The sequence below is a fragment of the Neoarius graeffei genome, chromosome 1 (assembly GCF_027579695.1).
Source record: "Neoarius graeffei isolate fNeoGra1 chromosome 1, fNeoGra1.pri, whole genome shotgun sequence".
NCBI lineage: Eukaryota > Metazoa > Chordata > Actinopteri > Siluriformes > Ariidae > Neoarius > Neoarius graeffei.
Genome location: NC_083569.1, coordinates 84,377,338 through 84,394,368, shown reverse-complemented (window position 1 = coordinate 84,394,368; position 17,031 = coordinate 84,377,338). Strand labels below are relative to the sequence as shown.

Sequence of the window (17,031 nt, the reverse complement as noted above, 5' to 3'; positions counted from 1 at the left end):
TTCAGACTGGAATAATGATTTTCTAGATAAATTCAAAATTATTTATCAAAAACAGTGCATAGACAAGCAACTAGCATCTTTGGAACAATCAAGTTTCATGTAGGCTGCACGGTGGTGTTGTGGTTCGCACTGTCGCCTCACAGCGAGAACGTCCTGGGTTTGACCCAGTGGCTGCCGGGGGCCTTTCTGTGTGGAGTTTGCATGTTCTCCCCATGTCTGTTTGGGTTTCCTCCGGGTGCTCCAGTTTCCCCCACAATCCAAAGAGATGCATGTTAGGCTAATTGGTGGATCTTAACTGACCATAGGTGTGAATGTGAGTGTGAATGGTTCTTTGTCTCTTTGTGTCAGCCTTGTGATGACCTGGCGACTTGTCCAGGGTGTACCCCGCCTCTCACCCATAGTCAGCTGGGATAGGCTCCAGCTTGCCTGCGATCCTGCACAGGATAAGCGGTTACAGATAATGGATAGATGTAAGTTTCATGTAATATGTGCTTCACCTTGTTGCATAATAGCCTTCTGCTATATTCAGTGAGTAATAATTCTATGTCAATGATAGTGATGCATTGGGGGGAAGGGGGAGGAGGGACCATGATCACGTTCTTTCTTATGATAGCGGTGGACACCTCAACTTTCTGGTGATATACTGCCCCCTATTTGTTTGGAGTGTGGAGTATGACTTCACCAAGGGGCCAATTCTTACACACAGCACCTTGAAAGTGCATATTCTGGACCAATTTCGTTTTTATTTTAATATGAAAGTATGTCCCTTTACACACTCATCCAGAAGAGTAATTTTGCACAAGGCCCTCTGTCTACAGCAGAAAAAAATAAAATAACAAAACGTGTCTGGAAAAATCCCAAGGGAGTCTGGAGCCAGATTTGTGACGTTATCTGCGGAAGCGCCAGCAGGCTGCGCGAGCTTTGCACGGTTTCAGTGCACAGCCTGTGTAGACCAAGCGCTCCCATTTCTCTCTCATTGTCCAGTCTTTTGGAAAATGATGAGTACTAATCCCATCAAGATTGGTGTTGCTACACCCTCCTACGATACATCTGTTAACCATTTTAATAATTACGCGATAACGTTGAAGAAATTTACAGAAATCCACCAGGTCGTTTTCTCATAAACAAACCAGCGCTGATGTAGGATTCAGAGGGAGGCGTCCTGCACGTGACGTCAAGAAAAACAATGTTTCCCGGGAAATCCAAATGCCAAGTTTTTTCAGAGGCGGACCAATTCGCCTCAGATAGCTTGATTTCAACTGAATTTTTCTGGTATTGCGCAAGGTAAAAAAATTGCAGAGAATGCAGAATGTGACAGATATTTGATCAAAGTTTAATATAAAATAGAATTAAATTGATCTTGTTCCTGAATTTACCCGTGATATGCACTTTAAAGCTGAAAGTCTCCACTTCAATCACAACTTGATGGCTTCATTTCAAATCCATTGTGGTGGTGTACAGAGGAAAAATAAAAATAGTCACTGTCCAAATACTTATGGACTTGACTGGATAAAGTTTTCATTTAAATAAGTATTTAAATATGCATCAATCAAAAACACGACGTTATAAAAAGAAAAAAATCCTGAACGAGCAGCCTGTCACCTTCTTAAACAGACAAAACACAGTGAAGCTCATGAGGAAAGAAGTGGCAATGACTCTGATAGAGGAATCAGGTAAACTAGTCAGTGTAATCTCCTCAGGATGACTTTTCACTACAGTCACAACACTGTCACGTGCATCAACATGAAACATCAGAGCCGTAATGTGTCACTGACCAATCAGGGAGCGTTTTGTCATGAATAATATATAGATTTAGGCACTGCCTAAAAGCGGAGCTCCCATCTGTTTCTGGGTTGTAGAATTTTCTTATATCATAGCCAGTCTCTTTTTTGTTTTATTTCTTTACTGGCTAGACACTGGCTAGTATGACTGGTAGTTACTAAAACTGGCCACGAGGCGCTTTATCCTGTTCTACAGGGTCGCAGGAGCCTATCCCAGCTGACTACGGGCAAAAGGCAGGGTACACCCTGGACAAGTCGCCAGGTCATCACAGGGCTGACACATAGACACAGACAACCATTCACACTCACACCTACGGTCAATTTAGAGTCACCAGTTAACCTAACCTGCATGTCTTTGGGGGAAACCCACGCGGACATGGGGAGAACATGCAAACTTCACACAGAAAGGCCCTTGCCGGCCACGGGGCTCGAACCCGGACCTTCTTGCTGTGAGGCGACAGTGCTAACCACTACACCACCGTGCCGCCCTAGGCGGTGTGTATGACTGGTAATTACTAACACTGGCCACTAGGCAGTGTGTTTGACTGGTAATTACTAACACTGGCCACTAGGTGGTGTGTCTCATCTCATCTCATCTCATTATCTCTAGCCGCTTTATCCTGTTCTACAGGGTCGCAGGCAAGCTGGAGCCTATCCCAGCTGACTACGGGCGAAAGGTGGGGTACACCCTGGACAAGGTCATCACAGGGCTGATGCATAGACACAGACAACCATTCACACTCACATTCACACCTACAGTCAATTTAGAGTCACCAGTTAACCTAACCTGCATGTCTTTGGACTGTGGGGGAAACCGGAGCACCCGGAGGAAACCCACACGGACACGGGGAGAACATGCAAACTCCACACAGAAAGGGGCTCAAACCCAGGACCTTCTTGCTGTGAAGGCCAATTTATGCTGACAACCCAGTCCTCGCAGATAGCGTCGCAGACAGTGTCTGCGTAGCCCCCCCACCTTCGCAGACGCTCTGCGCGCACCTCCCAAAAATTGTGACCACCGCAGAAGCCTCGCAGACAGGAGGGCTCTGATTGGTCCACTCTACATCTGCTGTACACGCACTTCCGCTTCCCTACTTTCCTGGTTTGGTTTGTTTTCACGACCGGCATTTTTAAAAACACAAGTGAAGATGGAGCAGCACAAAGAGCGTTTGATTGAGGAAGTACGTACATCTATACGACTCCAGTTCTAGTCATTATAAAAAAAAAAGTTCTAGTCATTATAAGTAACCGGAGGATAAACACTCCACTAACCACACCCACCAACTACTCCTAGCGACTTCACGCCCCCTTGCGTTGTGCCGGTGAATAACATGGCGCACACCTATTACTCCCCGCTCAACAATAAATTACAACTGTCTGCGAAAAGCTATCTGCGAAAGCCTTGTCACAAGAGCATGCAGAGGCCTTGAGGTGATAGCGCTAACCACTACACCACCGTGCCGTCTAGGCGGTGTGTATGACGTAATTACTAACACTGGCCACTAGGCAGTGTGTATGACTGGTGGTACACGGACAAACCACAAAAAATCGACTCGATGGGTTTACCATTTTTTCTTAGGTATGGTGCGCCGCTGGAGCTCCGCTATTAATGAGACTCCCTCTGCCATCCTACATTTAACATATTTGTTTTAATTTAGTATTTTGAGCCCAAATGGCCCACGTCATTTCACCTTTGTACCAGCAGATGGAAGGATTTAGTGCAGATTGAGGATTCATTTATTCATTCATTTCTATTTTGAAGAACAGAAAAACCCTGACACTTTTATTTCGAAATAAAATACAAGTTTGTTTGTGTTTGATGAGGTTTGAAGGAGAAACAGTTTTGTTTGGTTTTATTTACACAGACATCAGCAGCTGAACTTCATCCATTTTACTGATCAGATTAAATTCTGCAGTAAATCTCAGTGTGAACTGTAAATAATCTTTATTAATATTTGATTTGTCATGACAAAGTTCCACAATCAAAATGTGTAGCAACAGACAGTAGGAGTAAAATTATTTGTTTCTGCAAAAAAGTAACCCAGGTATTAAAATACACTGTACAGCATTATAAAGGGGAAAAATGTTTTATGAAAATTAACCAGAAAATGTAAAATATTTCTGTTTATTCTCACCATTTAATAGATGATTATATTTGTGAGTTGAAAATTCATTCAGTCTTTAATACAGGAGAGATGATCAGTGGGGCTGAATTTTTACCTCCTTCATTTAAAGAAGGACAGAAGAATGGATAGAGTTTCTGAGTGAAAGACTGAGCAGTGAAAGAGTAGATATGAGATCTGGACTTCGCATCATAAAAGGAGACCAGACCCTCCTCATAATCCACAAACACCCCCACCGTCTCCAGCTTCTCTCTCAGTGTGAGGGGGACAGGGGGACCAGCATTAGCCTCATACTGATTCTCATCACACAGTCCCACAGTCCAGACTCCATCCTGAGGTTCCAGTGTAATCTCCCCCTTCCTGTTAATGTTCTCTCTCACAACTCCTAAATCCCACTTAGTTTTCCCTCTGACCTGCACCTCATAATAAAATCTCCCTGAGGAGAAACTCTGCTTTCCCAGAACACAGCCATAATAATCAAACCTCTGTGGTGTATCAGGGAGATTCTGCCGCTTGTCTCCATGTGTCACTTGTTTTCCATCAGCAGACAGGATGAGATATGGATTTGCTGTATCAGGATCCAGAGTCACATCCACTGAGAGAAACACACAGTGTGTGATGTGAGTTTGCAGGTAAAAAAGATTAAATCATCATCCAGTAGTGAGGATCATTTGTAGCATTTACATAACATGCATTTTAATAACAGGTAAACACCGGTTTCTGAGCAGAGAGAGGTTCCGTTTAGCCCCTTGATGGAAACTCCGTAGTGGCCACATGAGCTGTGGGAGTCACTTGCTGGTCGGACATTTTGAACTCCGACTCAACTTGTGGGACACCGTGGATGCGAGTTTCTTAAAATACTGCCACCGTTTACATTTGGCTAAGCAGGTAAGTGTTGTTTTACTAGACTAGGGATTTAACAGTGAAGCGCAGTTTACTGTTTCAAACGAAATATGGGTTCATTTTGTCCGACCACCAAAGCTAACATTGCTAGCGAGGCTACAGACGGCGCTCCAAGCTTAGTGACCCTCAAAATAATTCTTGCACAAACACGACTTTATGCTAACTTTAATGTGTTGGAACGCATTGCATGTGTTTATAATGCGTTGTAATTGAATTATGGTGTAGTTTTGTTTGAGGAGGAAATGATGCCCATGAGCACTGGGAGGAGGGTGAGGGGTGACCTGGTTCTGCAGTTAGCAGTAGCCGCGCAGTGACCGCAAACGCGGGGCGATTTGTCAGTCAGAAATGTTACAATTCTGCAGATCCAAGCCAGTGTATAGCGCCATGCGGGAAACTCGCTAATTAAAGTGAAGGGGCTTGGAAGTTGGTTAGACTTGGGCCCAGAAGAAGAGCACAGTCTTCCCAGTGCCTCCCGAATGGACGCTGCGGCAGGAATGGAAATGCTAGTGGTAGGAATGGAAATGCTAGCGGTGGGCGGATCGATCTAAAGCAGGGGTCACCAAACTTTTTTCTCTGGGGGCCACGTTGTCGTTCCTGACTGTGATGGGGGGCCGGGGTCAGGTTAGCTATATAACATAGAATTGTCTGACCCAGACAAATATGACCACCAGCAGGCCTCATTGTGTAGTAGAGATTACTAGCCTGGCACAACCATCCCCACTACTATATCCACACTACTATATCCCTACCACTATATCCACACTTGATTCCTGGCACATATTTGTTTATCTTTACTAGTGGTTTGCAAAAGTAGTAATCGAGTCTTCACACTTTGTTTTAATTTAAAATACCAATTCCATTTATTTATTTTCTAATAAAAATAAAATCAAAGCTGTCAAGGTAAGAAGCATCTGCCTAGTTGAGGTGATTGACACTGGCAAAAGTAAGTGGAAAATTACAAATTGTAGGTAGCCCTGTTGATAATATAAATAATAATTGTGTGCAGCACTTAATAAAGGTCAAATAAATAGGCCTATAAAATAAATACATTTAAAAAAAACAGTGAAATTATAATAATATGAGCAATAGATCACAGCAGTTGTGCTGTGTCCTGCACGTCATTGCTGTCATCCATGGCCAAAGCAAAAAACTCGAATTCTGACGCTTTCTCATTCAGCTGGTCATACACGTTGTCCCCCAAATCTTCGGTTCACTTGGTCATAGGAGGTGCGGAGAGACTCACCGCGTTGAGCGCATCCTTCTTGTCGGGACACACCTCCTCGGCCACAGCAAGCATGCATACTTTAACAAAGTCCCCATCAGTAAATGGCTTTCCATGGGTAGCTAGTAGGTGAGCTACCTTATAGCTAGCTTGGACAACAGCCTGGTTGATCTGGGTTTGGCGAAGGAATACATTCTGTTGTGCAGCCAGTCCGCATTTCATCCTCTGAATCCTGTCTTCTCTTGTTTGCCCTCGCAAACTAGCATACTCTTTGTGGCGGGTTTCGTAGTGACGAAGCAGATTATATTCTTTGAAAACCAACACGCTTTTCTTTACATACAAGACAAACTGCACAGTCCTTACACTGAACGAAAAAATAATCGGTGGTCCACTGTTCTTTAAAAACTCTGCACTCTCTGTCAACTTTTTGCTTACCGCTAGCCATTTTGCTCTCCTGAACACTGACCGTTCTCTGCGCGTGCGCTGCCTGTCACTGCTTGATCGCAAGCATATGACGAAAATTCGGAAAATATGAATAGTTCATTTTATAACTAAATATCAATTTTAATTGATAAAATCAAAAAAATACAAGACGCAGACATGTTGTTATTTGCCAAAAAGCAATTTAAAAAAATAGGCCATGACCACTTTTGGGGATTGCCTCATAGGGCTGGTTCAAGTGGTGGGGGGCAGAGGGGCTGGAGGGCCGGTCAAAGGAGGGTGGCGGGCCGGAGCCGGCCCGCGGGCCATAGTTTGATGACCCCTGATCTAAAGTATCGATCGTATCTCCATTAAAGCAACTCAGAATGGTATGTTTCCTTGTGCCAGCTGTTTACACTAAAGGGTCGATTCAACAAATCTTATTTAACCTTTTCATGTGTGAAATGTGAGGAAAAATAGTCCATGTTTTAGGATTTTGTAGGATTGTTTTCATTGTTCAAAATTGTGCTTAAATTGAAATCCATTTAAGTTACTCAGAACATTCTGTCTTATTTAAGTCATTTAACTGTCCATGCATCTCATCTCATTATCTCTAGCCGCTTTATCCTTCTACAGGGTCGCAGGCAAGCTGGAGCCTATCCCAGCTGACTACGGGCGAAAGGCGGGGTACGCCCTGGACAAGTTGCCAGGTCATCACAGGGCTGACACATAGACACAGACAACCATTCACACTCACACTCACACCTACGGTCAATTTAGAGTCACCAGTTAACCTAACCTGCATGTCTTTGGACTGTGGGGGAAACCGGAGCACCCGGAGGAAACCCACGCGGACAAGGGGAGAACATGCAAACTCCGCACAGAAAGGCCCTCGCCGGCCCCGGGGCTCGAACCCAGGACCTTCTTGCTGTGAGGCGACAGCGCTAACCACTACACCACCGTGCCGCCCCTGTCCATGCATGTGGGAGAAAATGTTTCATTCTCAGTTCATGCTGAACTATATCAGTTATAAAACACGAACATCTATATTTTCATACACATACATGTATCTGCAATTGCTTGATTATTTGAGATTAAACTAATGTATTCTTTTGAAAACTGATTAAAATTCTCTCATCTCATCATCTTTAGCTGTTTTATCCTGTTCTACAGGGTCGCAGGCAAGCTGGAGTCTATCCCAGCTGACTACGGGCAAAAGGCGGGGTACACCCTGGACAAGTCGCCAGGTCATCACAGGGCTGACACATAGACAACCATTCACACTCACATTCACACCTACAGTCAATTTAGAGTCACCAGTTAACCTAACCTGCATGTCTTTGGACTGTGGGGGAAACCGGAGCACCCGGAGGAAACCCACACGGACACGGGGAGAACATGCAAACTCCACACAGAAAGGCCCTCGCCGGCCACGGGGCTCGAACCCGGACCTTCTTGCTGTGAGGCGACAGCGCTAACCACTACACCACCGTGCCGCCGATTAAAATTATCAAGTTAAAATATTAAACATTTTCTTATACTAGTGTCACTGAGATGTCAAGGTTCTTTTGCTTTTATTATAAAATTAATACTTTGGCTGCTGCTCAGATTAAGAAAGCAATTTGAAGACGTCACTCTGGGCTGTGATCACCTAAGGCTTTGGCTTTATTTTGTCAAATGTCTTTGAACCAAGTCTGACTATTTCCCGCTCTTTATTTCGCTCTTGTTTTCAGACTTTGTTACTTTGGGTGGTTGTCTTCTCCAAAGAAGCCAGACGAATACAGCTTGCTGTACCAGAATCTGTCAGTGAACTGATTGATGGATGGAAAGAGAGACTTGGACTTGAAGGTGATTTCTCACTCCAGTTTGAGGATCCAGATTTTGGCAGTACATTATGCAACTTGACAATGTCTGAATTACCAGCTGAGCGTGCAGTCCTGCATATTATGCGGGACTGTAATTCATCTCTACTTAACCGATCCAGTGACCATTTGACTGGTTCAGTCTCTGCTCTTGATACAGCCAGTGTTCACTCTGAGCATTTCAGGTCTAGCTCAGACTCTATCCAGAGCAATTTAAGGCATATTGCTGAGCGTCCCTCTCTGTTCCCGATCCCCAAGTTCTCGTATGACGTTGAACTGAAATTGCCTAAGGGTAATGAGATGTACGAAAAGTCAAAGAAGGGCCTTGACGTGACAAGAGACATTAAAATGGACATTTTGGATAAAATTGCACAGGCAATTTTTGAAATCAAAAGCTACCCTGACAAAGATGAACTTCAATCAGTTCCCTCTTCCCTGGTTCTTAAGGAGCTAGGTAGCATCACAGGCTATGAAGGATGGAAAACAAGTATCCAGTACAAGCTTGGAAACTACAGGTCAAAGCTGCACCATGCAGGCTGCAATGAAGTGGATGTGAACAGGAAAAGAAAAGGTGGAGATGAGGATGACCGCCTGTTCACCCTGAAAAAGCCCAAACATGGAGAGGTCAGCCATGTTCCAGATTATCCACAACACCATGATGATTCTACTCTTGAAGAAGAGAGTTGCTCTGGTTGATGAAATGAAGAAGAAAAAGAGCCTGACAATGGTGCGGCACAAGATGGAGCTGACGTTTTCCCTTAGGCGGAGAGAGGTAGTAGAGGAGCAGCCTATGGTATCCGAGGTCCAGGAGAGATGGCCTGCACTGTTTTCCTTTGAGGAGGTAAGATTGTGCTCATTTATTTCGTAACTTTATGATTCAAATGCTCAATGCAGTGTGTGTGTAATTGGTTAGGTCTAATTTTACTACATTGACTATAACTGACGAAATGCGCAATCTGTTATAAGCTATATTGGCAAGCTATACTATACTCTGCCCTACCACTCCACTACAGGCCACTCCAACTCACTACACCAGTGTTTCCCAACCACTGTGCCGCGGCACATTAGTGTGCCGTGAGAGATCATCAGGTGTACCGTGGGACATCCGATTTCACTTAATTGTTCCGAAAATTATTTATTTACTGCAAATAATTTGTCTTCGTTGTCTATGCCAGCGACGTATAGTGACCAGCAGAACAATTAAATACTCTTCCAATAGATGGCAGCAGGTAGCTAATTAACCAGTGTATCTACCTTTTGCCATTCAAACAAGAGAATTAGTAATGCTTCGGGTGTGACAGCGGTGATGGTGATAGCAGGGATGAGAGTTTTCCGCTTTTTGGCGGATTTCCGCTTTTTCTGAGTAAAAATTGACCTTTTTATATTATGCCAAATACGTTGAGATTTTTTTTTTTTCATTTATTGAAAGACTGCCAGGACTCCCTGGCAGAAGAGACACTTAGTCTCAATGGGACAATCCTGGCTAAATAAAGAAATAATAATAAAAAAAAAAAATTGAGGGAGGTTGGGGTATACTCAAGCGTAATTCATTCCTACGACGATGTTAAATGTTTACATTTTCGCTATCTTTAGTCTCGCTAAATCTCGTGGTAGAATACGTGTTATCTACAATGTAATTGGCCAAAACATCGATGGCGAGAGCATGATAGCCAATCATAACAGTTCTTACAAAAGAGACAACTGACAAGCTTTTGTCTTTGGCCAAAAAGCTGAAGAAGTCGAAATGATCAAATGAAAATGAGAAGTGACTGTGAACTATAAATAATTGTAAAAGTGTACATAGACATTATCCCATAAACTTAGCATTCGTTTGATTTAATACACTGAACATGTATATGATAGTCAGTAAATCTGAATTAATGCTGACAGTTTTGAAAACTTAAATATTTCAAAAGACTTCTTGAAGAAATCATATGCAACTAATGAGGACATGGGGAGAAAAGGTCAGTCACCCTAAGAATTTTATTTAATATATGAACATTTTGATAATTAATAGAACTTAAGTTTAATGTGAATTTAGTTTGTCATTTTTGTTGATCATAAATTATAACCATACCCTTGAATGTAGAATGTGATTTGATTTTGAATTCAAACACTACTCCTATTGATTTGATACACGTTTTCATGTAAATATATAAAAAAGACAACAGATATTTTTTATCTACTACAGCTCAGATTGCAGGAAAAGTGGTTTGTAAGGCCTTATTTTTCAAAATTTTCTTGGGGGGGGGGTATCCCCCCCATTGGCTTTGGCTTTATATATATCTATACACACACACACATTTTTGTGATATTTTTGTTTGGTGGTGTGCCGTGGGATTTTTCAAATGTAAAATATGTGCCGTGGCTCAAGAAAAGTTGGGAAACACTGCACTACACTATCAGCCCTACAATTCGTAATAGAATTTGTCCTCCCAAGGAGTATGTCCCCTAATTCAACTTTTAAATTGGAAACAATTGATGTGCCATAGTCAGAGTAATTGTTAGTCTTAGGATTTGTCTTTACAGATGCCAGTGAAACTTAATGAAACTTTTTTGCCAGAACTAAATGATATACATTTTTATAGAGTAATTGTATTGTAGCTTCCTAGAAATTTTCTGTTAAGAAAAAAACCCTAACAGAATCATTCATGTCCAATTATATTATTTTATTGTTTGTGTTCATATATCTGAAGAATTTAATCGAATCAACAGCAAAGACCTCCTGGGGACTTTCACTACATCCCTTGACAAATATGTGCCTCGCCTGCTTCGACTGTACCGGGCTAGGGAAGGCAGGCTTTGGTCAGAAGATGGAACACCTCCTTGATAACCTTGATGAACAGGTAAGTGATGTGCCTGAAGCTAAAAACATTCATAAGTTGAGAGAAAATAACCCGTCATGCTTTTCAACTGCCAAACCTTGAGCACTTGCTGTGTTCAGTAGCCAAAGAAGACATGACCGCCCATGCCTCTTTCCTTTGTTGAAAATATGAAATATTTGCCTGGGATTATTAGGAAAGCATGAATATACTTTTTTTTTTTCATTCCAGAGAGACAGAAAAGCTAAAAAATACTTTGATAGACATGCATCAGTAAAAATTGATGGTACCAGTCATTGCTTTGGTGTTCTGAATTGAAACAGAAAATGATCACAGTATTTCTGATTTGTAAAAGTACAAATAAATGCAGGATTGCAGTGGAATTTCTTTCCCTCTTTCCTTTTGCATTTTGTATAAATTCACTTTGGCACTATACTAATTGATATGCGTGTTTGTTTTCCACTGGATACTGTTAGACATCGGACATTGTGTCTCACCGAAAGACAGCAGCACTGAGGGGCCTGCCTATTTTTGTTCGGGATGACACAGCTGTTCAGTGAGTAATAGCAAGTTTATTTATATACCACATTTCCTACACAGGTAATTCAATGTGCTTTTTTTTTTTTTAAACTTCCACAAGCTGAATGGCAAGGGTCAGTAGCATGTTACTAAAATTTAGGTTGGAATAAGAAGAAATGCATTTTGTCTTTCAGTTTTCTTTAACACTCAATCATGTTTGCTACTTCTCTTCAGGACACTGACCCTGAAGAACGAGTGCTCAGAGGTGTGTCTGTTGCCATCCTCACTGTCCTCGAAGACAATGATGCTGCCATTTCACCAAATGTGCGAGACATGGCTATTGTGTTGGAAGGGGCCATTGTGCTCCATGACCTACCAGACCTCAGTACTGCCTTTGCATACCTCTTTGACCTTCTGTATACCATGAACATTGATTATCCAAAGGAGATGAGGTATACCTTTGAAGCACTTCAGACTATCTTTTTTGGAGCTTGGCTCTCGATGCTCACAGTGCATAAGGGGTCTCAAAACAAAGCTATTGCTGTGAGCTCGTCATTTTAAGCATGCAGATCTCTGCCTCTGAAACAAAGATTCATGAAACTTTTGGAGATGTCAGCTGCCAGTTCGCAAGAGGTGCATATACCATGTTTCCACTGTTCATGTTTGTTGGTGGTGCTCAAGTAAAACTTGGGTGGATGCACTATCTTGCATGTGCAGTCATTTTGAGCATGCAACTCCAGTTTGCCTGTGAAATACACTGAGTGCAGAATTATTAGGCAAGTGAGTATTTTGACCACAACATCCTTTTAATGCATGTTGTCCCACTCCAAGCTGTTTAGGCTTGAAAGCCTACTACCAATTAAGTATATCAAGTGCTGTGCATCTGTGTAATGAGAGGGGGTGTGGTCTAATGACATCAACACCCTATATCAGGTGTGCATAATTATTAGGCAACCTCTTTTCCTCTGGCAAAATGGGTCAGAAGAGAGATCTGACAGACTTTGAAAAGTATAAAATTGTGAGATGTCTTGCAGACGGATGCAGCACTCTTGAAATTGCGAAGATGTTGAAACGTGATCACCGAACAATTAAGCGTTTCATTGCAAATAGTCAACAGGGTCAAAAGAAGCGTGTGGGGGAAAAAAAAGGCGCAAAATAACTGCACATGATCTGCGGAAAATCAAGCGTGAAGCTAACAAGCAGCCATTAGCATCCAGTTCTGCCATATTCCAGAGTTGCAACATTCCTGGAGTGTCAAAGAGTACAAGGTGTGCAATACTGAGGGACATGGCCAAGGTAAGGAAGGCTGAAAAACGACCACCACTGAGTAAGGCACACAAGATAAAACGTCAAGACTGGGCCAAGAAATATCTTAAGACTGATTTTTCTAAGGTGCTGTGGTCTGATGAGATGAGAGTGACTCTTGATGGGCCAGATGGATGGGCCTGTGGCTGGATCAGTAATGGACACAGAGCTCCACTCCGACGCCAGCAAGGTGGAGGTGGAGTACTGCTATGGGCTGGTATCATCAAAGACGAGCTTGTTGGACCTTTTCGAGTTGAGGATGGACTCAAACTCAACTCCCAGACCTACTGCCAGTTCCTGGAAGAAACCTTCAAGCAGTGGTATAGGAAAAAGTCAGCATCTTTCAAGAAGAACATGATTTTCATGCAGGATAACGCTCCATCTCATGCGTCCAAATACTCCACTGCGTGGCTAGCCAGTAAAGGTCTGAAAGGTGAAAAAAATAATGACATGGCCCCCTTGTTCACCTGACCTAAACCCCATAGAGAACCTGTGGTCCATTATAAAACGTGAGGTCTACAAAGAGGGAAAACAGTACACCTCTCTGAACAGCGTCTGGGAGGCCGTGGTTGCTGCTGCACACAATGTTGGTCGTGAACAGATAAAGAAATTGACAGAATCTATGGATGGAAGGCTTTTGAGCGTCCTCATGAAGAAGGGTGGCTATATTGGTCACTGATTTTGTTTTTGTTTTGTGTTTGAATGTCATATGTTTATTTGCAAATCTGGAGTTGTCATATCAGTGTACCTGGTGAAAATAAATAAGTGAAATGGCTACACATTTGGTTTTTATTAAGTTGCCTAATAATTCTGCACAGTGAAAGTTACCTGAACACATACATATTCTCCTAAAATGGCCAAAACTAAAAACACCCCACTCTAACCTCCATACATATTCAGCTTTGATATTTATGAGTCTTTTTGTTTGATTGAGAACATAGTTGTTGTTCAATAATAAAACTAATCCTCAAAAATACAACTTGCCTAAAAATTCTGCACTCTGTGTATACATTTTTGGTATTGTTGAATGTCAGTTAACGAGGCGGTGGAGTTTTATAATTTTTTATTCTTAAATTCTTTGATTCAAAGACCTTTAAACACATTTGAAAAATGCATGTGTTGTGTGACATAATCCAAATTCAAGACGTTTTTGGATGCGTTTGTCACAATCATTTTACAAGATTTGTGAGAGGCACAGAACCAGTGTTTTGCCTGTTCAAGTTTGTTGCTAAAATTTCAATGTTTGTGCAATTTTAAACATGTCTAGTTCATTGTGATTAGTGCTCATTTACAACTTCAAGATGCACTTGGACAGGCAATTATTTTATGTATGCGTGTCCTGTTCACCACGTTGTTTACCAAGAAGAATAAACATAGTGTCAGTTAACTTAATGCTTTGCGCTCTTCATTGTTTTTTTTACATATTAATTTATTACAGCAACATGCATTTTTATCGATTTATAAAGCAACATTTCTATCTCGCTGAATCAAGAATTGTGTGTTTATTCAGCAGGAATTTCTGTATTTGTTGAAGATAGAAATACATGTTATTGAAGCAAGAATTTCATGGTTAGCCTCAAGAATATCAATTATGTGAGAACTCTTGTCTAAACTTGAAAACTAGTAAAAGTCAACAACAGTAGTCAAAAGCTGAGACAATTCAAAAATCTATTGCATCATGTTGCCTTGATAATTTGAGTTTTCTCAACATTTTCGTTTTTACAGTGTAGTGAGGAGGATAATGAGAGACACTAAGACTTCCTTTTAGCTGGAGAGATCTACATATGAAAATAAGTCTGATTATGCAGTGGTGTAATGACGATCTGTACATTTTAATATGAGAGGAAACAGAAACCTCACTGTACCTGCATACTGCTGAATCCTCTTCAGTTCTGTGGAAACTAATTACAACAAAACATCACTTTCATTAGATTTCAGATGGTTTCATTGCAGGATTTGAATGAAAAAAAAGTGAAAATTGATCAAATATTATAGAATTGTACCTAGAAAACACCATCTCATAAAAGTTTCTCACCTGCTTCCTTTAACTTGTCATTGAGTGTTTTAGTGAGTTTTTTATTCAGAGTCTGCTGAAGCTGAGACAGAGCTGTCCTCACAGTGTCCCCACTCAGATCAGTGTTAATACTGATCTCAGTCCAGTTCTTGGTGTGTGGAGGGCTGCACATGGAGGAGTAAATCTACAGTAGAGCAGGAGAGAGGAGAAATCCCTCAGCATGGTGAGTGTTGTTCTGTGATGTTCTGCATTGCCAGTGAGCAGAGAGAGGAACACTGACCTGTAGGAGGTGGAGATGCTCCTCAGTGTGTGAGAGCTGCTCCAGCTCAGTGTCTCTCCTCTTTAGCACAGTGATTTCCTGCTCCAGCTCTTTAATGAGTCCTTCAGCCTGCCTCTCTGCTGCTCTCTGCTTCTCCTCCATCACCTCGAGCAGCTCAGCCTGACTTCTCTCAATGGAGCGAATCAGAGCAGTGAAGACTTCAACACTGTCTGCTTTCTCTTTCTCTGTGCTTCTCTAAAGGAGCAACACATTTTCACTTTCTTTACATCACACTGAATAATGAACTAATATTTATTGCGGATCGTTAATTTCTACAGATTCAAGCAAACAATACATAAACTATTTTCCACACACTTTGCTGAGCTCGACTGAGTGTTTGATCTCTTGGATCTTCTTCAGTCGGTCCTGAATCATCTGCTGCATGTCTGTCTGTGTTTTCCCCAGCTGAGTCTGAGGACAGAGCAGAAGATAAGTCATTGATATTTTTAATACTTTTGTCCCTCTTGTCCTGGAATTTGATCTCAGAAATTTCCAATCTGATCTACCACTAGGTAAATTAATTTGTATTTTCTATAATGTCTAAAGTTGATGTTAATCAGTGTTTCTCACCTTCCTCTCTCCGCTCTCCTTCTCTATAGGAACAGTGTTGTGATTCTTGTGGTCTGTCTCAGTGCAGAACTGACACACACACGTCTGATCATCTCTACAGAACAGCTCCAGCGGTCTCTCATGTTTCTGGCATATGTAGTCCTCCAGGTTCTCCACAGGGTTTATTAATTTGTGTTTCTTAAGTTTGGAAACATGATTATGAGGCTCTAAATGAGTTTTACAGAAAGTCAGTCCACAATCCAGACAGGATTTCAGGGCCTTCAGCTTCTCTCCAGTGCAGGCATCACAAAGAACCTGAGGTTTATCAGGACCACGTTTCTTCTTGAAGAGATCTGCAACCTCTCTCAGTGTTGTATTAATCTTCAGTTCAGGTTTCTTGGTGAATTTCTCTTTACATAATGGACAGTGACAGTGTTGACTCTTCTCCCAGCACTGTGTAAGGCAGCTCTTACAGAAGTTGTGTCCACATGGAGTGGTGACTGGATCAGTGAACACATCCAGACAGATCGAACACAGCAGCTGCTCTTCAGACAGGAGACTACTGGAGTCACCAGAAACTAGGGTTGAGAGAAAATAATGTTACACATTGTTTATAAATAGTGTAGAAATACTGGAATTTGTTTCAACCTTGTCTCTATTCAGTCCACTGCATCTGTAGTGTAGGTGTGAAAATCACATACCACAGTTTCTACATGTTTTTCTGAACTGATACCAAAAAGGTTTTTATTCTCAACTCACAATTGAAGTCTAAAGGCACTTGTTGGGGCGTCATTTAATGTTTGTGTAAAAATATTTTTGTGGAATACTTTCATGAATTTTACAGTCAAGGGTATTTATAAGTGTACTATAAAACCCAGAAGCTCCTGCATTAATCATCATCAATGACAAAGTCGTTATCACCCCAGAGCTGATTTTTACATAAAACTGTTCATGTTTGAGTTCTTTATTCCTCTTGTACAGAATCAGCGCAACACTCCAACAATAAAACACTTTTCTTTCACAAAGTCACACTTTTTTCATTCTGTAGTCACTCTAAATGTGGAACATGTGCAAAAATTCAAACTTTGTTCATGTCCAGATTCCCAGATTTTTAATGTCGTCTCAGACTTTTGTGCCTCCCTGTATATTTATTTATTTTTAATCATACGTTATGTTTTACATTATACATGTT

The 17,031-nt window shown here is 41.6% G+C and overlaps 1 protein-coding gene across 1 annotated transcript in view; it reads right to left on the bottom strand.

The window, feature by feature from the left end:
- Window positions 1–3,753: 3,753 nt before the first annotated feature.
- The window catches only part of LOC132899645 (E3 ubiquitin-protein ligase TRIM39-like), a 141,508-nt gene continuing 128,230 nt past the window's right edge, over window positions 3,754–17,031 (bottom strand). Inside the window, exons 4-9 of the mRNA XM_060941732.1 lie at window positions 15,861–16,417; window positions 15,606–15,701; window positions 15,252–15,485; window positions 14,993–15,155; window positions 14,823–14,849; window positions 3,754–4,499 (exon numbers count right to left, since the gene is read on the bottom strand). Of these exons, the coding sequence (XP_060797715.1) occupies window positions 3,952–4,499; window positions 14,823–14,849; window positions 14,993–15,155; window positions 15,252–15,485; window positions 15,606–15,701; window positions 15,861–16,417 (1,625 nt within the window). The 3' untranslated portion in view covers window positions 3,754–3,951. The remainder of the gene's footprint in view (window positions 4,500–14,822; window positions 14,850–14,992; window positions 15,156–15,251; window positions 15,486–15,605; window positions 15,702–15,860; window positions 16,418–17,031) is intronic.